This window comes from Meles meles, chromosome 11 (genome assembly GCF_922984935.1).
Source record: "Meles meles chromosome 11, mMelMel3.1 paternal haplotype, whole genome shotgun sequence".
In the NCBI taxonomy this organism is placed as follows: Eukaryota; Metazoa; Chordata; class Mammalia; order Carnivora; family Mustelidae; genus Meles; species Meles meles.
In genome coordinates this window covers 26,613,675-26,637,000 of record NC_060076.1, presented here as the reverse complement: position 1 = coordinate 26,637,000, position 23,326 = coordinate 26,613,675, and the positions used below count along the sequence as shown (strand labels likewise).

The following is a 23,326-nucleotide window of genomic DNA, read 5'->3' as shown; positions in this document are numbered from 1 at the left end:
GATTCGCAGATGTTTTTTCCCATTCTGTGAATTGTCTTTCACTTCCTTGGTCACGTTTTAGAAGCACTGATTTCTAAAATTTTGATGAAGTCCAGTTTACCTCTTTTCTCTTTTGTTGTCTATGCTTTTGCTGTCATATCTAAGAAACTATTGCTAAATCTAAGGTTAAAAAGATTACCTCTATGTTTTCTTCTATGAGTTTTAAAGTTTTAGCTCTAATATTTAGCTCTATGATCTATTTTGAGTTAATTTTTGAGTATGGTATGAGGAAGGACTCAATTCAACTTCATTCTTTTACATTCTGTGGATATGTATTTTAACATACATATTCATTACATTCATTATTTTACATGCATATTCATACATTCATATTCAGGTTCTGCAGATATCTTGTCATCCTAGTATTATGTGTTGAAAGGACTATTCTTTCCCTCATTGAATTGTCTTGGCACCCTTGCTGAACATCAGCTGTAAATGTGAGGGTAATTTTCTGGATTTTTTTTCTCCCTCACTTTTCTTCCCTTCATCTATTTGCTCACATTCTACTCATACCATACTGTCTTAATTCATTTAGCTTCATACTTAGTTTTGAAAGTGAGAAGTGTGAATCCTCTAAATTTATTCTTCCTAAGGATTGTTTTGACCATTCTGGGTCACTTGGATCTCCATATAAATTTTAGGTTTAACGTCATAATTTCTGCAAACAAGGCCAGCTCATATTTTCTTAGAGATTGCATTGAATCTGCAAGGAAGTTTGGGAGTATTATCACCCTAACACTGTTAAGGCTATCAATCTATCAACACAGATGTCTTTCTATTTATTAGGTCTTTTTTTAAAAACATTTTTATTTTTAATTAACATATAATGTTAGCCCCAGGAGTACAGGTTTGTGAATCAACAGGTTTACACACTTCACAGCACTTGCTATAGCACATACCTTCCCCAATATCCGTAACCCAACCACCCTCTCCCTACACCCGCCTCCTGGCAACCCTCAGTTTGTATTGTGAGATTAAGATCTCTTATGATTTGTCTCCCTCCTGATCCCATCTTGTTTCATTTTTTTCCTTCCCTACCCCCCCAAACCAAACTTTGCCTCTTAACTTCCTCATACCAGGGAGATGATATGATAATTGCCTTTCTCTGATTGACTTATTTTGGTCAGCATAATACCTTCTAGTTCCATCCAGGTCACAAATGGCAAGATTTCATTTCTTTTGATGGCTGCATAGTATTCTATTGTATATATATGCCACATCTTCTTTATCCATTCATCTTTTGATGGACATCTAGGTTCTTTCCATAGTTTGGCTATTGTGGACATCGCTGCTATAAACATTCAGGTGCATGTGCCCCTTTGGATCACTACCTTTGTATCTTTAGAGTAAAAACCCAATAGTGTGATTGCTGGGTCATAGGGTAGCTCTGTTTTCAACTTTGTGAGGAACCTCTATGCTGTTTTCCAGAGTGGCTGCACCAGCTTGCATTCCCACCAACAGTGTAGGAGGGTTCCCCTTTCTCCGTATCCTCACCAGCATCTGTCATTTCCTGACTTGTTAATTTTAGTCTTTCTGACTGGTGTGAGGTGGTATCTCATTGTGGTTTTGATTTGTATTTCCTTGATGCCGAGTGTTCTGGAGCACTTTTTCATGTGTCTGTTGGCCATCTGGATGTCGTCTTTGCAGAAATGTCTGTTCGTGTCCTCTGTCCATTTCTTGATTGGAGTATTTGTTCTTTGGGTGTTGAGTTTGGTAAGTTCTTTATAGATTTTGGATACTAGCCCTTTATCTGATACATCATTTGCGAATTCTTCTCCCATTTTATTGGTTGTCTTTTGGTTTTGTTGACTGTTTCCTTTGCTGTGCAAAAGCTTTTGATCTTGATGAAGTCCCAGTAGTTCATTTTTGCCCTTGCTTCCCTTGCCTTTGCTGATGTTCCTAGGAAGATGTTGCTGCAGCTGAGGTCGAAGAGGTTGCTGCCTGCGTTCTCCTCAAGGATTTTGATGGATTCCTTTCTCACATTGAGGTCTTTCATCCATTTTGAGTTTATTTTTGTGTGTGGTGTAAGGAAATGGTCCAGTTTCATTCTTCTGCATGTGGCTGTCCAATTTTCCCAACACCGTTTGTTGAAGAGGCTGTCTTTTTTCCATTGGACATTCTTTCCCGCTTTGTCAAAGATTAGTTGACTATAGAGTTGCGGGTCCGTTTCTAGGCTCTCTATTCTGTTCCACTGATCTGTGTGTCTCTTTTTGTGCCAGTACCATACTGTCTTGATGATGACAGCTTTGTAATAGAGCTTGAAGTCTGGAATTGTGGTGCCACCAACTTTGACTTTCTTTTTCAACATTCCTCTGGCTATTCAAGGTCTTTTCTGGTTCCATATAAATTTTAGGATTATTTGTTCCATTTCTTTGAAAAAAAAAATGGATGGGATTTTGATAGGGATTGCATTAAATGTGTAGATTGCTTTAGGTAGCATAGACATTTTCATAATTGTTGTTCTTCCAATCCCTGAGCATGGAACATTTTCCCATTTCTTTGTATCTTCCTCAGTTTCTTTCATGAGTACTTTATGGTTTTCTGAGTACAGATTCTTTGCCTCTTTGGTTAGGTTTATTCCTAGGTATCTTATGGTTTTGGGTGCAATTGTAAATGGCATTGACTCCTTAATTTCTCTTTCTTCTGTCTTGTTGTTGGTGTATAGAAATGCAAGTGATTTCTGTGCATTGATTTTATATCCTGACACTTTACTGAATTCCTGTACAAGTTCTAGCAGTTTTGGAGTGGAGTCTTTTGGGTTTTCCACATATAGTATCATATCATCTGCGAAGAGTGATAGTTTGACTTCTTCTTTGCCAATTTGGATGCCTTTAATTTCTTTTTGTTGTCTGATTGCTGAGGCTAGGACTTCTCGGACTATGTTGAATAGCAGTGCTGATGATGGACATTCCTGCCGTATTCCTGACCTTAGTGGAAAAGCTCTCAGTTTTTCTTTATTGAGAATGGTATTTGTGGTGGGTTTTTCATAGATCGCTTTGATGATATCGAGGTATGTGCCCTCTATCCCTACACTTTGAAGAGTTTTGATCAGGAAGGGATGCTGTAGTTTGTCAAATGCTTTTTCAGTGTCTATTGAGAGAATTATATGGTTCTTGTTCTTTCTTTTATTAATGTATTGTATCACATTGATTGATTTGCAGATGTTGAACCAACCTTGCAGCCCAGGAATAAATCCCACTTGGTCATGGTGAATAATCCTTATAATGTACTGTTGGATCCTATTGGCTAGTATTTTGGTGAGAATTTTTGCGTCTGTGTTCATCAAGGATATTGGTCTGTAATTCTCTTTTTTGATGGGGGTCTTTGTCTGGTTTTCTAATGCTGGCCTCATAAAATGAGTTTGGAAGTTTTCCTTCCATTTCTATTTTTTGGAACAGTTTCAGAAGAACAGTTATTCATTCTTCTTTAAATGTTTGATAGAATTCCCCGTCTGGTCCTGGACTCTTGTTTGTTGGGAGACTTTTTTTTTTTTTTAAGATTTTATTTATTTATTTGACAGAGAGAGAGATCACAAGTAGGCAGAGAGGTAGGCAGAGAGAGAGGACGAAGCAGGCTCCCTGCAGAGCAGAGAGCCCGATGCGGGGCTCGATCCCAGGACCCTGAGATCATGACCTGAGCCGAAGGCAGCAGCTTAATCCACTGAGCCACCCAGGCGCCCCATGTTGGGAGATTTTTGATGACTGTTTCAATCTCCTTACTGGTAATGGTTCTGGTTTTCAATTTCATCCTGGTTCAGTTATGGTAGTTTCTATATCTCTAGGAATGCATCCATTTCTTCCAGATTGTCAAATTTGCTGGCGAATAGTTGCTCATAATATGTTCTTAAATGGTTTGTATTTCTTTGGTGTTGGTTGTGATCTCCCTTCTTTCATTCATGATTTTATTTATTTGGGTCCTTTCTCTTTTCTTTTTGATAAGTCTGGCCAGGGGTTTTTCAGTCTTATTAATTCTTTCAAAGAACCAGCTCCTAGTTTTGTTGATTTGTTCTATTGTTTTTTTGGTTTCTATTTCATTGATTTCTGCTCTGATCTTTATTATTTCTCTTCTCCTGCTTGGCTTAGGCTTTCTTTGCTGTTCTTTCTCCAGCTTCTTTAGGTATAGGCTTAGGTTGTGTATTTGAGACCTTTCTTACTTCTTGAGAAAGGCTTGTATTGCTATCTATTTTCCTCTCTCTTTTTTTTTTAAATCTGATCTTATACACTGTGTCTTTTGACTGGGGCATTTAGCCTTTTTACATTCGGAGTAACTATAGAAAGATATGAATTTAGTGTGATTTTATTACCTGTAAGGTGACTCTTACTGTATATTTTCTCTGTTCCTTTCTGGTCTATGTACCTTTTAGGCTCTCTCTTTGCTTAGAGGGCCCCTTTCAATATTTCCTGTAGAACTGCTTTGATGTTTATAAACTCTTTTAGTTTTTGTTTGTCCTGAAAGCTTTTTATCTCTCCTTCTATTTTCAGTGATAACCTAGCTGGATATAATATTCTTGTCTGCATGTTTTTCTCATTTAGTGCTCTGAATATATCATGCCAATTCTTTGTGGCCTGCCAGGTCTCTGTGGATAAGTCTGCTGCCAGTGTAATATTTTTCTCATTGTATGTTACAGACTTATTGTCCTGAGCTGCTTTCAGGATTTTCTCTTTGTCACTAAGACTTGTAAGTTTTATTATTAGATGATGGGGTGTGGACCTATTATTATTGATTTTGAGGGGGGTTCTCTGTGCCTCCTGGATTTTGATGCTTGTTCCCTTTGCCATATTAGGGAAATTCTCTACAGTAATTTGCTCCCATATACCCTCTCTCTTTCTTTCTCCTGGAATCCCAATTATTCTAATATTGTTTCGTCTTATGGTATCACTTCTCTCTTGAATTCTCCCCTTGTGGTCCGGTAGCTGTTTGTCTCTCTTTTGCTCAGCTTCTTTCTTCTCCATCATTTGGTCTTCTATATCACTAAATCTCTCTTCTGCCTCATTTTAGTCTAGCAGTAAGAGCCTCCATTTTTGATTGCTCTTCATTAATGGCTTTTTTGATTTCAGCTTGGTTAGATTTTAGTTCTTTTATTTCTCCAGAAAGGGCTTTTATCTATCCAGACAGAGTTTCTCTAATATCTTCCATGCCTTTTTTGAGCCCAGCTAGCACCTTGAGAATCATCATTCTGAACTCTAGATCTGACATATTCCAATGTCCATATTGATTAGGTCCCTAGCCTTTGGTACTGCCTCTTGTTCTTTTTTTGTGGTGAGTTTTTCTGCCTTGTCATTTTATCCAGATAAGAATATATGAATGAGAGAATAAAACACTAAAGGGTAGCAAAGACCCCGAAAAATGTGCGTTAATCAAATCAGAAGAGACCCCAAATCGTGGGGAGAAAGAAGGGGGTAAAAAGAAGTTAAAAAAAGAAATATTAAAAAGAAAAGAGAGAAAGAAAAGAGAAAATATATATGTTAGACTGGTGAGTAGAACAGAGCAACCCACTTGATTTTGGGAGTATTTTGGTCTCTGAAGAAATGACCTCCTGAAATATTAAAGAAAGAAAAAAATATATATACATATATACAAAAATAAGGGTAAACATGATTAAGGGATGGAATATGATGGTAAAGATGAAAATTTTTAAAAAAAATTCTAAAAAAGGAGTTGATAAGGTAAGTTGGTTGGGAAAAGAAAGAAAAAGAAAGTGGAGAGAATTTGCTCAGGCTGAAGACTAGAGCAAACCCTGTGCTAGATTTAGGGTGTATTTTGATCTATTAGAAGAATTTGTATCCCAAAAATTTTTAGAAGAAAAAACCTTATGTGTATACAAAAGATAAAGTTAGATACAATGAAGGACAAAATATGACTATAATAATCAAGGTTCAAAAAGATTTTTTTTAAGAAAGGTGTTGTTGAGATAAACTATTTAAACATTAAAAGAGGAAAGAGTAAAAGTTAAAAAAATTAGAATAAGAAAAAAAATTTTAAAAATTTAATTAACTTTGCGAGACTAAAGAATCATTGGGAGAAAGCTATGAATTCCATGCCTTGCTTTCCCCTCCTCTGGAATTCCGCTGTTCTCCTTGATCAATGAGCTTGATCTTGGCTGGATGTTCTTGCTGATCTTCTGGGGGAGGGGCATATTATAGTGACTCTCAAGTGTCTTTAACCAACACCAAATTGCACTGCCCTTGCCAGGGGCTGGGCTAAGTAAACTACTCTGGTTCACTCTCAGGAGCTTTTGTTCCCAGAACGGTTTCTGTAGCGCTCTAGAGGATGGGAATGAAAATGATGTCCTCCCAGTCTCCAGCCCAGAGGAGCCTAGAGCTCAGGGCCCCACTCCTCAGTGCACCCTCAGAGAAAAGCACTCAATCACTCCCATCTCCCTGGTCTCCACCTGCGCTCTGAGCTCACTCGGCCTGGGTGGAGCGTTTCTGTCTCTGGCACGCAGCCTTGTTTGGAGTCTTCAAACCCAGTAGATCCCTGCTGCTCTTCGAGGGGGGCTCCCCAGATCTACCACTTGTGGGGTCCCTGCTCAAAGAGCAGTGGCATGACTGTGCCACAGATCACAGTTTAAGGTAACCCTGAGCTAAGAGCTCACTCCTCTGCTCTGTCTCTGTAGCCGGCTTCCCCGCTCTAATACCTGCAAGCTCGGCTATACTCAGACATCCCCGATCCTTCTGTGACCCTGCGGGACCTGAGATGACACTGTCCCCGTGAGTGCTCCACCCCTGCTTAGCCTCTGGAGTGATGTCCCTCAGTGGAGCAGACTTCTAAAAGTTCTGATTTTGTGCTCCGTTGCTCTGCCACCTGCTGGGAGCCGGCCCCTCCCCCCACAGCCTTATCTTCCCGTTGCTTCGGATTCACTTCTCCTCAGGCCCTACCTTTCAGAAAGTGGTCCATTTTCTGCTTCTAGAATTGCTGCTCCTCTTCTCTTCCATCTCCTGTTGGATTTGTAGATGTTTGGAATGGTTTGATACCTATCTAGCTGATCTCCTGCTACCTGATGTCATCTCAGCCTCCTCCTCTTCCGCCATCTTGACTCCTCCCCCTTTTTATTAGGTCTTTTAAAATATTTTTTCGTAATGTTTTCAGTGTACAAGTAGTACACTCCTTTTGTTAAATTTCTTCTTCTTGTTTTTTTTTTTTAATTTTATTTATTTATTTGACAGAGAGATCACAAATAGGCAGAGAGGCAGGCAAAGAGAGAGGGGGAAGCAGGCTCCCCACTGAGCAGAGAGCCTGATGTGGAGCTCGATCCCAGGACCCTGAGATCATGACCTGAGCAGAAGGCAGTGGCTTTAACCCACTGAGCCATCCAGGCGCCCCTCTTCTTGTTGTTTTTAATGCAGTAGTAAATGTAATTGCTTTTTAGTTTTCCAGGTTGTGCATTGTAAATGTGTAGAAATAAAATTGATTTTTGATCTTGTCTTCTGTAATCTTGCAAATAAACTTGTTTCTTAGCCCTAATAGGTTTTGTGGGGTTTTTTGGTATGGATTCTTTTTTTTTTTTTTTTAGATTTTATTTATTTATTTGTCAGAAAGAGAGAGAGAAAGCACACAAGCAGGCAGAGAGGCAGGCAGAGGCGGAGAGAGAGGCAGGCAGAGGCAGAGAGAGAGGCAGGCTCTCTGCTGAGCGAGGAGCCTGATGCAGGGCTCGATCCCAGGACACTGGGATCATGACCTGAGCCGAAGGCAGCGGCTTAACCCACTGAGCCACTCAGGCGTCCCTTTGGTGTGGATTCTTTATATTTAAGATCATGTTAACCTCAGAGATGGTATTACTTTTTTTTTTTTTTTAAGATTTATTTAATTGGAGGCGGGGAGGGAGGCAGAGGGAGAAGGAGTGGGAGAGAGAATCCTCAGGCAGGCTTGCAGCTGAGCACAGAGCCAGACGCAGGGCTTGATCCCAGGATCCGAGCCAAAGTCAAGAGTTGGCCGCTTAACTGACTGAAGCACCCAGAAGCCCCTGCTTCTTTCTTTCCAATCTGCATGTTTTCTCTCTAATTTTCTTGTGTAGTTGCCCTGGCTAGACAATCTAATACAGTGTTTAGTAGAAATAGAATGAACATCCTTGTCTTTTTCCTGGATCTTAAGGTGAAGCCATTTAGTCTTTTTTTTTTAATAATTTTTTAATTTTTTTATAAACATATAATGTATTATTAGCCCCAGGGGTACAGGTCTGTGAATTGCCAGGTTTACACACTTCACAGCACTCACCATACCACATACCTTCCCCAATGTCATTAACCCCACCACCCTCCCCTCCCCCTGGCAACCCTCAGTTGCCATTTAGTCTTTCACTATTAAGTATGATATTAACTGTGGGTCTTTCATTGATGCCCTTTATCAGATTGAGGAAGTTAGTTTCCTTCTATTCCTCACTTGAGTGTTTTCATCCTGAAAGTGTGTTGGAAACTGTATAATTTCTGAGATTTTCTAACTTTAAAGAAAATAAATGTGTATTATGGGCTTATTAGCAAACCAGTATATTGAACTTTTTAATTGCAAGCATCAGTTTTTGTCGAAGGCTTAATTTGTTCAATAAAAATGAGTTTTTCTTACAATAATTGCTGGACATAGAGTTCTTTAATATAGTATTGAACTTGTCTCATAATATTTCCCAGCATTTTCCTAATTATTCACCAGTTTCTAAACAGAAACCCATATTTTTGCCTAAATTCCATTTAGATTTATATCGATTTTTAAATGGCTTTTCATTTGTTTCTGAGTAGCTACTGTAGTTTTTCATTTCTTAGATATAAAAAAATGAATTGATAGACTATATAGGGAAAAATTTGGCAGTAATTATTTTTCTTTACTTTGCTCTTTTCCTGTGTTGTTTGTATAGTCAGGAAATGTGCAGTCTGTTTTGGATAATAATCTAGTGTTTTGGCATATAGAGAGATGCTAATAAATATGATTTCTCTTTTCAAAGAGAATAACTCCACAAAAGTAAAACAAACACATAGAAAGCTATAATACAAGTATTTAAATTGTGTGTTCTGTAAGAGAAACAGAAAGTAAATTTCCCCTACCATTGCTCAATCTGTAGTGTATCTTTTGATATCTCAACCCACTAGCAGCCACTCTGTGATAGGCCACAGGAAGATTCTCTCTTGACATATGCAGGCTAGCCCTCAGCCAACGACTTGTGGCACCATCCGTTATAGATATTTGAAGTCTCCTCCACGGCATCCCCCCACCCCGCCCCGTGCTTACCCATTTTCCTCCCATTTGATACCCTGCCCTGCAGATCCAAGTCTGTTTAGCTTCACTGAGTTCAGTCTCTGCCGTGTCAGTTTCATTTCAAGCTTTCTGCTTGAGAACTGTCCTGAGGCAGAAGTGAGGTACATGTATGGATCACTTTATCAGTTACTCCCTTTTTATGATCAGTCTTATAGTCTTTGTTGTCAGATCTTAAAAGTACTTACCTCTTTTTTTTGGTCAGGTTTATGGTTTTTCTGCCTGGAGTCTAGAACCAGTTATTCTGTCATCAAGGATCTATTTGATCCGTCTTGTCAGAGGTTTTTGTATATTGTCAATCTTTTCAGAGGACCAATTTTTGGTTTTGTTGTTCCTCTCAATCATACTGTTTTACGTTGCTGTGTCTCACGTCACAAGTTTTCACATACATGCTTTTACTGTCATTCAGTTTAAATTCCTTTTTTTTTTTTTTTAAATTTATCCATTTATCCGAGAGCAAGCGAGCATGCAAGCAAGTGTGCGAGAGGTAGAGGGAGAGGGTAAGATATACTTCAGCAGATTCCTCGCTGAGCAAGGAGCCCGATGTAGAGCTCAATTCCAAGACCCTGAGATAATGACCTGAGCCAAAACTTACAGACGCTTAACTGACTGTCTCACTCAGGCGCCCCAGTTTAAATTCCTCTTAACTTACAATTAGTATTTCTTCTTTCACCAAAAATGTTTAAGAGTGTGTTTTAAAATTTCAGAAATTAAAAAAAACTTTTAAACTTTTAAAAACTTTTCTTTAACTGCATTATAGATGGTATATGTGGTCCGTCTGTTATTCTTGTGTTTGTTGAGACTTCATTTCCTTACAATATTGATGAGATTTTATAATTATTTGTATATATGAAAAGTTAAGTATATTCTTTATTTTGGTATAAGGAGCTTGCATATATCTACACATATGCTTGTTCATTATGTTCCAAATATATAGCAACTAATATTTTCCATGTCTGATCTATTACTTTTCTTTCTTCCTGAGAGAAATGTGTTAAACTTCTTCCTCCTCCTCTTCTTGTCTCTTTCCCTCTCTCTTACCTTCCTTTCCTTTCTTCCATAGCCCAAGCAAACTGAATATTCAGTGATATTCAGCCCTTGTAGGGTCCTCATTTCATTCAAGGAGAACTCAGTTCTACTTTGCCAGCTTCCACAAGTCATTAATGATTGTTAAAATCCTAGTCTCAGAGTAAAGAAATAGGTGTCAATTAAGACTGTTGATGTAGGGAAAAGCACATGGGCTTTGGAGTAAGCATGTGAAATCCAGGTTTCACAATTTTGAGCAAGTCATTTATGTTTCTTAAGCTAGAGTTATACATATTCTAAGGGATCTATGGCTTTTTGGGGCAGTAACTGTACAAAGTCACATTATAAATATATTATGTACCATTGTTTGATCTCAGTGTCAATTACTATAAACATTTTTAAGTTAAACAAGAATATATTCTGGGATAGAATTCAAAAGTCACATTTTTTAAGATGAGATAAAATCTGACATTTTATATTTGGCATGCCTTTGTTTTGAGCCCTGCCAGGTTCACTTTTTCTTTCACAAGAGATGATTAGAGAAAAGTTTGAGAGGCATGGATTATCTTTTGGCTCCTTGGTATAAAGAGTTATGGTGAAATAGTGTTATTGTGAAATAAAACACAGGGAGACTTGAGTGGTTAAGAGTGATTAAAACTGAAAAGAGGCTATTGGATTTTGAAATGAAGAGGTATTTGGTGACCTTGGTAAAAGCAGTTTCAGTGGACTAGTAGAGAACAGAAAAGTGATTATAATAGACTGAGGTGAATAAGAGGAATTGAAGACAAAGCATATAAACTATTTTAAAGGGATTTGGAGAGAGTATAAATAGAAGTAGCTTGGGAGAGCAGTTTGCCAATATCTGACAAAGCTGAAGAGTCACATATCTTGTGACCTGTTCATTCCTTTACTAGGTATAACCTACAGCAAGAGGTCTCCCAGTGTGTGGTACAGAGCCCAACTTCATCAGTCTTTAGCTTCACTGAGTTCAGTCTCTGCCATGTCAGTTTCACTTCAAGCTTTCTGCTTGAGAACTGTCCTGAGGCAGAAGTGAGGTACATGTATGGATCACTTTTTCAGTTACTCTCTTTTTATGATTAGTCTTATACTCTCTGTTGTCATAAAAGTCTTATACTCTCTTATACTCTCTGTTGTCATAAAAGTAGCAAAGTAGCATTTTTTTTCTTTCAGATCCCTCTAATACCCAAGCCACTGACTCATTCTTTTGTGTACTCTGATTTCTCATCCCTATTATATGTGGTCTTTTATTCAGGGTGTCAGATCTGAAAAAATTGGGCTAAAGGATCTTATAGAGAAAATTAATCTGACTGATTGACAGTACGTTTTCCGGAAATACAAAGGATGACTTCAGAGGGCTGTTACATTTATCAAAAACTTAGGAACAAGCTCTTTAAAAAAAAATTTTTAAAACCTAACTTACTAAATTTTCATACAATAAAATATACTCATTCTAAGATAACATTTTGATGAGTTTGACAAATTTATGTACATGCGTAATCATCACAATCAAGATACAGAGTATGTCTGTTACTTCAGAAAGGTTCTTGTGTATTGCTCTAGTAAATCCCAACTATTGCTTGTAGCTCCAGGGTACCACGTACCCAGTTTCTGTCACTATAGATTAATCTTTTTTCAAGTTTCATAAAAACGAAATCATAAACTATGTATCTTTTGTGTCTGGCTTCTTTTGTTGGGCATAATGTGTTTTTTTAAGATTTTATTTGAGAGAGAGAGCACAAACTCGAGTAGGGAGGAGGGGCAGAGGGACAGGCAGACTCCCTGCTTAGTGGGGAGCCCAACCTGGGACTTGATCCCAGGACCCTGAGATCATGACCTAGCCAAAATCAAGAGTTGGCTTTTTAACCAACTGAACTACCCAGGTGCCCATGTTCAGCGTATTATTTTTGAGATTTGGATATTGTTGGATATTCCTTTGTATTGCTGAGTAGCATTATACACCCCAGTTTGTTTATCCAGTTACTTGTTGACAGATTTTGGATTGTTCCTAGTTTTTTATTTTTCCAATAAGGTTATTATGAATAAAGTTGCTATGAACACATATACTTCGTGTGGACATGTATTTTCATTTCTTTTGGATAAATAACTAGGAGTGGAATTACTGGGTCATATGGAAAGCATATGTTTTGTTTAATGTTTAAAGAAACTGACACACTGTTTTCCAAAATGGTTGTACCCATCAAACATTACTACCAGCAGTGTATGAGAGTTCCAGTTGTTCTACATCCTTGCCAATATTTGTTACTGTCAGTCTTTAGCTGTTTCCAGTATATGTAGTGGTATCTCCCTGTAGGTTTTTTTGTTTTTGTTTTTTGTTTTGTTTTTTCGTTTTTGTTTTTGTTTCTCTGATAGAAATTTGAGCATCTTTTCTTGTGCTTATTGGCCACTTAGATTATTATTGTTAACCAGTGTTTGTTCAGTCTTTGCCCATTTTTGAAATTTGGATGGTTTGTCTTCTTATTGAGTTGTAACAGTTCTCTGTATGTTTAGGATACCAATCCTTTATGACATACATGAATTGCAAATATTTTCCTCCTAGTTGGTAGCTTTCTTTTTTATTTCATTAAGATTGTCTTTAGAAAAGAGGTTTTTAATTTTGATGAAGTTCAACTTAATGAAATTTTCCTTTTATGGTCCTGCTTTTTTATGTACTATGTAAGTAGTTCTTCCATACCTACCCCAGGGTTGTGAGGATTTTTCACCTGTATTTTCTTCATCCAGTTTTTGCCTTTATATTTAGGTATGTGATCCATTTCAAATTAAGTTTTATGATTGGCATAAGGGTCAGATTTATTTTTTCCTTGTGAACATGAGTTTGTTCCAGGACTATTTGTTGAAAAGACTCTCTTTTCCCTCATTGAATTATATTTGCACCTTTGTTGAATATCAGTTGCCCTTATATGTGTGGGTCTATTTCTGGACTATATTCTGTTCTACTGATTTATTTGTCTATCTTTAACCAATACCAAATTATCTTATATAACTATAATTTTATAATAAGCCTTGAAATCATAGTGTAAGTACTTCAAATTTATTCTTTTTCAAGATTTCTTTGGATAGTTTAGGTGTTTTACGTTTTCATGTAAGTGTTACGATTAGCATGTCACTTTATACAAAAAAAAAACCAATAAGGCTTCTAGGATTGTGATTGAGATTGTGTTGTGTTTATAGATCCATTTGGGAAAAATAATATCTTAAAAATATTGAACCTGCCTGTCTATCAATATGATATATTTCTCTGTTTATTTAGGTCTTCTTAAATTTTTGTGTTTTCATTGTTTTACATATATTTTGTTAAACTTATCCTGAAGTAGTTAATATTTTTTGGATGCCTTTATAAATAGTAATTTAAAAATGTTCAATTTTACAGTTTACATTGTTTATATATAGATTTATAGTTGATTCTTGTTTTTCTTGAATGAATGAAGTTCATTCAAATGAACCTTTCTAAATTCACATATTAGTTCTGGTATCTTTTGTGTAGATTTCTTAGTATTGTCTACATATGCATTCTTGTCTATAATTTTTTACTTTTTCCTTTTTAATAGATACTGTTTATTTCTTTTTATTGCCTTATTGTCCTGGCTAGAACCTCCAGTACAATGGTGAATAGAAATGGTTAGTGAGAGTAGACATCTTTGTCTTGCTCCTAACCTTAGTAGGAAGACATTCATCATACATTAATATTGATGTGAGCTGTAAGTTCTTATCAATATCCTTTATCAGGTTGAGGAAATTCCTTTATATTCCTAATTTGGTGAGAATTTTTATCATGAATTGGTTTGGAATTTTGTTAAATGCTTTGTTCTGGATTGGTTGAGGTGATTATATGGTTTTTTTCTCTTGTATTCTGTTAATATATTAGATTACATTGATTTTAAAAAATGTTGTATCAACCTTTCATTTCTGTGAAAAAACCCCATTTAGCTATGATGTATCCATTTTGTATATTGCTAGATTCAATTTGCTGATACTTTGAAAAGGCTTTTTTCCAGTGTGTTCATGAAGGATATTGGTTTGCAGTTTTCTTTGTAATTTCTTTGTCTGATTTTTATATCAGCGTAATACTTGGCTCATTAAATAAGTTGAGAAGTGTTCAGTTCTCTATTCTCTGAAAGCATTCATGTAGGTTTGATACCATTTTGTGGTTCAGTGTTTGATATAAGACTATTTTCTATTTTACTTGTGTTCACTTAGTAAGTTGTATTTTTCAAGGAATTTGCCATTTTGCTTAAATTTTTTATTTTATTGGCATGAAATTTTCCTGGCACTTCTTTGTTACCTTTTTAATGTCTGTAGAATTTGTAGTAATGTCCCTGCTTTAGTTCCTGGTATTGGTCATTTGTATCTTCTTTTTAAATCAGTCCTACTAAATGTTTATCAATTTCATTGTTTATTGGAAAGACCTAGCCTTTGGTGTCATTGTTTTCTGTTTGATATTTCACTAATTTCAGGTCTATAGTATGTCCTTCCTTGTACTTACTCTGGGCTTGCTTTATTCTTTTTCTATAAACAAAAGGTTGATAAGTTTGACTCTAACACTTTTTGAAAAAGTTGCATGGAAGAAAACACCATGGACAAAGTAAAAAAATACAGCTGTCAGATTGTGATGGAAGTACTTGCGACATATATCACAGAGGCTTATCTATGTATTAATAACAACTTCTTAAAAATTAAGGGATACAGGGGCACCTGGGTGGCTCAGAGGGTTAAGCCTCTGCCTTCGGCTCAGGTCATGATCTCAGGGTCCTGGGATCGAGCCCCGCATCGGGCTCTCTGCTCAGCAGGGAGCTTCCTCCTCTCTCTGCCTGCCTCTCTGCCTACTTGTGATCTCTGTCAAATAAATAGGTAAAACCTTTAAAAAAAAAATTAAGGAATACAGGGCCAAAAACCTGATAGAAGAATTAAAAGGAAGCTGTCAACAGACAATTCACACAGAGAAGATATGATATCTTTCAAACATGTGAAAAGATATGCAACACTCATCATTTGAGAAATTAATTAAAATAACACTCAGATACCATTTCTCATTTATCTGACTGGCAATATTTAAAAAGTCTGGCTCTGTGTTCTATCTATAATGCAATGGAGAATCAGGTACTTTTGGAATTTTTCGCTTCCAGTGTTTTTTGGATATTCTTGCATGTTTGTTTTTCTCTTCAACTTTTTTCCAGCTATTTTTGCATATCGATATGAACTTTAATAGCAATTTGTCTTGGGGTGCCTGGGTGGCTTAGTGGGTTAAGGCCTCTGCCTTCAGCTTAGGTCATGATCTGAGAGTCCTGGGATCAAGCCCTGCATCGGTTTCTCTGCTCAGCGGGGAGCCTGCTTCCTCCTGTCTCTCTGCCTGCCTCTCTGCCTACTTATGATCTTTGTCTCTCACATAAATAAATAAAAAAATCTTTAAAAAATTAGTAATTTGTCTTAACTCTATAAAAAACTTGTTGGTATTTTTTATTGAAATTATATTTAATTTATAAATTAACGAGGCAGTTATATTACATAGAGAGAGAAACAGAGTGAGACAGGAATGAGGACATAGTTATGAGATTCTTTAATACTTAGAGAAGGAAGATTCAGAATGGGAAACCGGAAAGAAGTTGTTAGACAAGGGGAAAACCAAGATACAGTTTTAGGAAGAATAGACTCTAGTGAGTTGTGCTGAATGCTGTTGAGCGGTGTATTCAGATAGTATGTTAATGAAAATATGAATGAGGGACAGTGTTATTAGGACCTTTGAGGGATACATGTGGGCATATCAACTTGGAATAAGACCCAGACTCTATCCTTAAGATATTATGAAGGGAAATATGAGAAAGAGAAATATGAGACATATACACTCTACTTTTATTTTTTTAAAAGATTTTATTTATTTATTTGACAGAGATCACAAGTAGGCAGAGAGGCAGGCAGAGAGAGAGAGGGGAAGCAGGCTCCCTGCCGAGCAGAGAACTGGATGTGGGGCTTGATCCCAGGACCCTGGGATCATGACCTGAGCCGAAGGCAGAGGCTTAACCCACTGAGCCACTCAGGTACCCCTACACTGTACTTTTAAACTTTGAGGATAGGGATCACATTTGTTTCATTTATCACTGTATCCCTGGCAGTTTGTTTAGTATTTTAGTAGATTTTACTTATTTATTTATTTATTTATTAAAATTCTTTTTTAAAATTAATTTATCTATTTATTTGACAGACAGAGATCACCAGTAGGCAGAGAGGCAGGCAGAGAGAGAGCGAGAAGTAGGCTCCCTGCTGAGCAGAGAGCCTGATGCGGGTCTCGATCCCAGGACCCTAGTAAGATCATGACCTGAGCCGAAGGTAGAGGCTTAACCCACTGAGCCACCCAGGCGCCCCAAGTAGATTTTAAATATATATTTGAGTGACTGATAAATGGTCAAAAGCCTCTTTTAGAAGTCTCTCTTTACTGAATTTTTCCATACTTAATTATCTAAGATTGTACTACCAGAAATGAACAATTTATTTATCCAGTTTATTGAAAAGGACATTTATACAAATTGAAATCTTAAAATTTTAATTTATTTGACATCATCAGGTTAATAATTACTGATGCCTGAATGAGTGACATCACCAATGAAGAAAGCATAGATGACCAGAAAACATGGTTGATTATGCCACTTGCCATTGGGAGTTCATTCAAGGGCAAGGAGACTTTTATTGGAGGTTGTTCAAACGGCTTAATGGAGTAGACATAGGAGTTGCCCTGCAAAGAATTGGATCTGGGGACTCAGAGACAAGAAGAAGTATGCTCTGGGTGGAGAGAGAGTAATAGTGCAAATTTTGCTCATATAGATTCGTTCCGTTCATGTGAGGTAGAAATTAGGTTTATTCATTGTACTCTGTGCTAGGCTCTGTAGAGGATCTAGAAGTACATTAAGTACTGTTTGTGCCCTTAAAGAACTTAGATTGTATGTCACATTTTTCTGGGCACCTTTGAAATTCTATAACATGAGATATTACCTAAAGAATGTGGAAGAGCTTTTAATAGGTTTTTTTTTTACTTGAATTAGTTTATATTTTAGGATATGTTGTATATATGAGATTGACTTTAGGGTTTCTACTTTCTTTTCCTTCTTTCCCTTTTTAAGCAATAGACTGGGAAGTCAAATGCTATTTAATTTAGGGATTATGCTTTTTCTGTTAATAGTTTGCTAAATAAGGAGACAGTTTTATATTTTATTTGTAGAGGAATAAATGTTCATTCCATTTGTTACCATTATATTTGTGTCACCTTGATGAATCAAGACCTGATAAGAGGCTGAATTCACAGAAGTTTGTCCTTGAACCTCATAAGTCTATCTCAGCAGTAATTTCTGATGCCAACAATTCTTCTCAGCTGAGTGATGAGTCTACTGGGAGTGGAGATTCTATTAAAACACTCGACTTTGAAAAATACTGTAGTTCATGTTCTCAGGAAATACTTTAGATCCTGACAGTCTTCTCTTTTAGTGTTTGTAAAAAGACTTTGCTGTTTTCCTGACAGTGGACAATGGTTTTTAGAATTTTTTTATTTGTTATTGGCAGTCCATGAAGTCAAGCTATGACCAAGGTAATCATGCTAGTACACCTTATTGTAACTATTCTAAAGAATAATTTAATATAAAGAAGTTCTTCTTAGATCTTATCCAATAATGACATAAATTTGTAGATGATATTCAGACTCTTTTTTAAAAAATATTTTATTTATTTATTTGGCAGAGAGAGAGACACACAGAGAGGGAACATAGGCAGGGGGAGTAGGAGAGGGAGAAGCAGGCTTCCTGCTGAGCAAGGAGCCCATGCTAGGCTCAGTATCAGGATCTTGGGATCATGACCTGAGCGGAAGGCAGACGCTTAACGACTGAGCCACCCAGGCACCCCGTACTTAGACTCTTCTTACTCTATATTCTCTCTCCAGGTGACCACATTCATATTCATGCCTTTACCTTTTACTTATCTGGAAGTGACTTCCAATCTGTATCTCATACTTAAATTTTGTGACCAGACCTCCATCACTGCATTTATTCTTTTATGTTCTGTAATTACTGGTTTACTCTGTCTCTGACCAGCCTCTGACTACTCTGTAAGGACTTTCAGGGCAGGGACTACATTCAGTCTTTTTCTGGCAGCCAGGTATAATGAAAAAGCAGATTATTTTAATCCTGTCGGTAGTTGCTTTTAGGTTTTGTTCATGCTGTTCTGTTTTGGGTTTGCCCTTCTAGAATGTGACCCTTTTGGGGTCTCAGTTCAAACTTGAGGTATATCCCTAGGCAGTTCCACTTTGGCTGGTCTTGAACTCCAACCTTAAGCTGGCTGCTGAAGTGTCTGATCTACTTTAAGGCTTCCATATGTTGCTGTCTGCTAGGTTTTTGAAATCTTTCCGTGTTTGCGCAGTTAGGGTTGGTAAACTTCTCCAGGACAAGTTATGTGTGGATCTTTGGGCTTTTTTGTGGTTCTCTTCTCTTTGAGCTGTATTGCCCTTAAGTCCCAGATGCTTTGGCCTTCTCACACTGTGGCCTTTGTCTCCTTAGCCCATTTTGGACTTGGGTTTGCTGTGAATTGACACATATCATTAAAAAGAAAAAGGTTGAATGTGGACCTCACCTTACTCAATTAACTTCCTCTTAGGGGGAATCATAGTCCTATTAGGTTTGACCTGATTTGTTATTCTCCACTGCCTTATAATGGTTGTTTTGTGTATTTGGTTTTTATATTGATTTTGGTGAGAGAGTGGGTTTGTTTGATATAAGGCATTTTTTTTAAGTCATGGCTGGCTTGGAGCCCATGTGCATACATCTTTTAAAAAGTTTGTTATTTTGTTTGTTTTTATTGAGGGCAAAGTTACAAAATGAACTACTATTCATAGTATACAATTCTGTGACATTTTTTACATCCACAATGTTGTGTGTGTGTGCATTTTTAATTTATCTAAATGATAGTACATTATAGCTCTTGTTTTTTGTCTCATTTTCACCTAACGGTATTTTTAAGAATTTTTCTGTTTTACTTTCCTATGTATTTAACAGTTGCACAGTATACATTTCACTTCTGCGTTCTTGGTGGACACCTGTCTCCTAGTTCCTCACTACTAGACAGTATTGCAGTTAGTAAGAACTTTATTCTTTTTTTTTAAGATTTTATTTATTTATTTGACAGAGACACAGTGAGAGAGGGAGCACAAGCAGGGGGAGTGGGAGAGGAAGAAGCAGTCTTCCCACTGAGCAGGGAGCCTGATGTGGGGCTAGATCCCAGTACCCTGAGATCTTGACCTGAGCCGAAGGCAGATGCTTCATGACTGAGCAACGCAGGGGCCCCAGTTTGTTCTTGATTCCATTTTCCTCAACCGAATGGATTCGGTAGGGTCCTCTTGTGGAGATTTGATTCCAAAAATTTCTAATTTGATTCATTATCTTAGATCTGCTGGAGGAGTTGTCTTTTGGAAATTCTGGGGCTTTTCAGAACCATTCTAGTCTTTAACATTCTCCCCTCAGATCCATTTTGGTATCAGTCTAATTTTTTGAGTAAATCTGAACATCTCTGAACACTGTGCCTTTTGTCAGATAAAGAATTGGTAGCACTGGGCGCCTAGGTGGCTCACTGGGTTAAGCCTCTGCCTTCAGCTTAGGTCATGGTCTCAGGGTCCTGGGATCGAGGCCCACATCGGACTCTCTGCTGGAGGGGAGCCTGCTTCCTCCTCTCTCTCTGCCTGCCTCTCTGCCTACTTGTGATCTTTCTCTCTCTCTCAAATAAGTAAGTAAAATTGTTAGGAAAAAAAAAATGAATTGGTAACACTTTATGTTCCATTCTCTTATGTCTTCATGCTTTGTATATACATGTGGGAAAAATTGGATGATTAGAGACTTTCTACTCTCCCTCCTAAGGGTAATATTCTGCAATTTACTGAACGTCTGTGACCTTAGATAATGATAGAATACATTGTATTTAGTGATTGAGCTCAAAATCTGGGTGTTCCAAACTGCTTTACTGCTTATTAGTTCTATGACTTTGGGCAAGTTACTGAACCTATCAGCCTTGGTTCACATCTCTATGCTGAGAGTAATAGTGGAGTAACTGTTGGGTTAAATTTAAAGAGGATAAGATCATATAGAGGATAGATCATATAGAACACTTATCAAAGTTCTGGCACATGTTAAGAGCATAGTAGTGGTTGCTGTTATTGGTTGTTTTGTATAGACCGTAGATGTTATTTTATCTTCCTGTTCTTTGAATACTAAATGTATTTTTGTGGTTATACTGCTCATTTGGCACCCCAAAATATGGTACCTTGTATTATTATTATTAATGAGTTATGTTCTTTTGCTTTGGTTAAGTATAAACTTGTAGAGAACAGAGATTTTCCAGAATCTAGCTGAGTTTGTTTCTCCAAAAGATTAAAGAATGTATTTTCGCTCAGAAATAAATCCCTGCATATATAGTCAGTTAATTTATGACAAATGGGTCAAGAATACGTCATGGAGGAAGGATGGTTTCTTCAATAAATGGTGCTGGGAAAACTGGAGAGCCACATACAAAAGGATGAAATTGGACCACTATCTTACACCATACACAAAAATTAACTCAAAATGGATTGAAGAACCAAAACCATAAAACTCCTAGAAGAAAGTATAGGTGGTAAGCTCCTTGACATCAGTCTTGGCTATTTTTTGGATCTGACGCCTAAAGCAAAGACATCAAAAGCAAAAATAAACAAGTGGAACTACATTAAGCTTAAAAAAAAACTGCACAGCAAATTAAAAAAATAACTATACAGCAAAGGAAACTGTTAGCAATATGAAAGGGCAACCTATTGAATGGGAGAAAATATTAGCAAATCATATATCTGATAAGTGGTTAATATCCAGAATACATAAAGAACTTATACAACTGAATAGCAAAAGAGCAAACAATCCCATTAAAAAATGGATAGCTCTGAGTGGATATTTTTCCAAAGACATACAGATGGCCAACAGGTATGTGAAAAGATGCTCACCATCACTGATAATGAGGAAATGCAAATCAAAATCACAAAGAGACATCACCTCACACCTGTCAGAATGGCTGTTATCAAAAAGACAAGAAGTAGCAAGTGTTGATGAGGATGTGGAAAAAAGGGAACCCTTTTGCACTATGGGTGAGAATGTTAAGTTGGTGCAACCGCTGTGCAAAACAGTATGGAAGTTTCTAAAAAAAAAATTTAATAGAACTACCATATGATCAAAAAAAAAAGAACTACCATATGATCTAGCAGTTCCATTCTGGATATTTGAAGAAAATGAAGACACTAATTCAAAAAGATGGATGTGCCCCCCATGTTCATTGCAGCATTATTTATATTAGCCAGGATAATAGAAACAACATGTCAGTTGATGGATGAAGAAGATGTAATATATATGTGTGTGTGTGTGTGTATATATACATATCTATACAATGGAATATTCAGCAATAAAAAGAATGAAATCTTGCCATTTGCAACAACATGGATGGATCTTGACGTTAAGCTAAGTGAAATTAGAGAGAAAAGCAAATACTACATGATTTCACTTATATGTGAAATCTAAAAAACAAAACAAATGAACAAACAAGACCAAACTAAATATAAGAAATAGATCGGTGGCTGCCAATCTGTTGGAGGCAGAGGGTTGGGGAAGTGAAATGGATTAAGGGACTCAAAAAGTACAAACGTCTGGTTATAAGTCATGGGGATGTAATGTGCAGCCTAGTGACTATAGTTAATAATAGTGTATTACATATTTGAAAGCTGCTAAAAGTTCTCATCACACAAAAAATATGTAACTGTATGGTGACCTATTGTGGTGATCACTTTGCAATATATACAAATATTGAATCATGTTTTACACCTGGAACTATGCCAATTATACTCAACAAAAATTTTTTTAAAGAGTAAAAAATAAGAATGTGTTTTTAATCTTTCTCTTTTTAAATTTACATTCTCTTCTCAATTTTAAGTAGAAAACATTTGTATTTCAATTCAAAATTGAACTTTTTTTTTTTCCAGATAACCATGATGATTACAGAAAATGGTACTGTGCCTTTTGCTTCTTTCGAGGATACAGTGAGTCGGATGCTATTTGGCTGGCAGCAGCAGTTTTCATCATGTGAAAAGAAAAGTGAAACAAAATCATCTTTTAATGGTACTGGTTCATCGACCTCAAAACCTGTAGCTGATGCTTCAGATACTGTTAAAAAGAAACATACTAAGAAGACTGAGTAAATTTATTTTATGAGTCTAAAGGCAGAAATTTTTTTCTTATCTACCTTCTGATTGTGATAAATATTTCTATGTAAATGATGTGAAATAAAGATTATATATAAGGAATGGAGGTGACAAAAAGAAAGAACTTCTTTCTGTTTGAGGGAGATTGTCTCTTTCTGGATTGTAATTCGTGAGTGTTATGAGTGTATCATGTGAAATTGTTTTCCTAAGTTATATATAAAAGATTCTGTTGTGATTATTTTAATAGTTTTATATTGATAAAGGAGACTAGATTTTTTCCCTAATGTTAGAAAAAGTAAACTTACTATCATTGCAAAATAATAAAAATTAAAGCCTTTGTTTTATTTAGGTATCTTCATACACATTTTTAATTGAATCTATCTGAGCTTTAGTTCAGCAAAATTAAACTTATACTTAATATTATTATTATAATTCCTAGATGTGGAATACAATTCCTATTTAACTTTGAGAACTGGGAAAAGTAAACTTTACCTGAACCACTTTATATTATGAAAGAAAATAAATTACTAGTTTTTATTTCAAATATAAACATTGTATTTTTTAGCCCATATTAAGTGGAAAATATTTGAAATTTATTTAATTTTTTAAACAGTATTTTTTTGGCAAGAACAGAGTATTGGTATGAGTCTCAATCTGAAGTCTATTTCATGCCCTTGTTTATAGTGTTCCTTTTTCTCCAGAGAAAATCAGGGGTATAATTTTTAATAAATTACTAAGCCCATGTTT

The 23,326-nt window shown here is 36.5% G+C and overlaps 1 protein-coding gene across 1 annotated transcript in view; it reads left to right on the top strand.

The window, feature by feature from the left end:
* The window catches only part of TMEM38B (transmembrane protein 38B), a 62,337-nt gene extending 39,213 nt beyond the window's left edge, over positions 1-23,124 (top strand). Inside the window, exon 6 of the mRNA XM_046023865.1 lies at positions 22,361-23,124. Within this exon, the coding sequence (XP_045879821.1) occupies positions 22,361-22,576 (216 nt within the window). The 3' untranslated portion in view covers positions 22,577-23,124. The remainder of the gene's footprint in view (positions 1-22,360) is intronic.
* Positions 23,125-23,326: the final 202 nt, after the last annotated feature.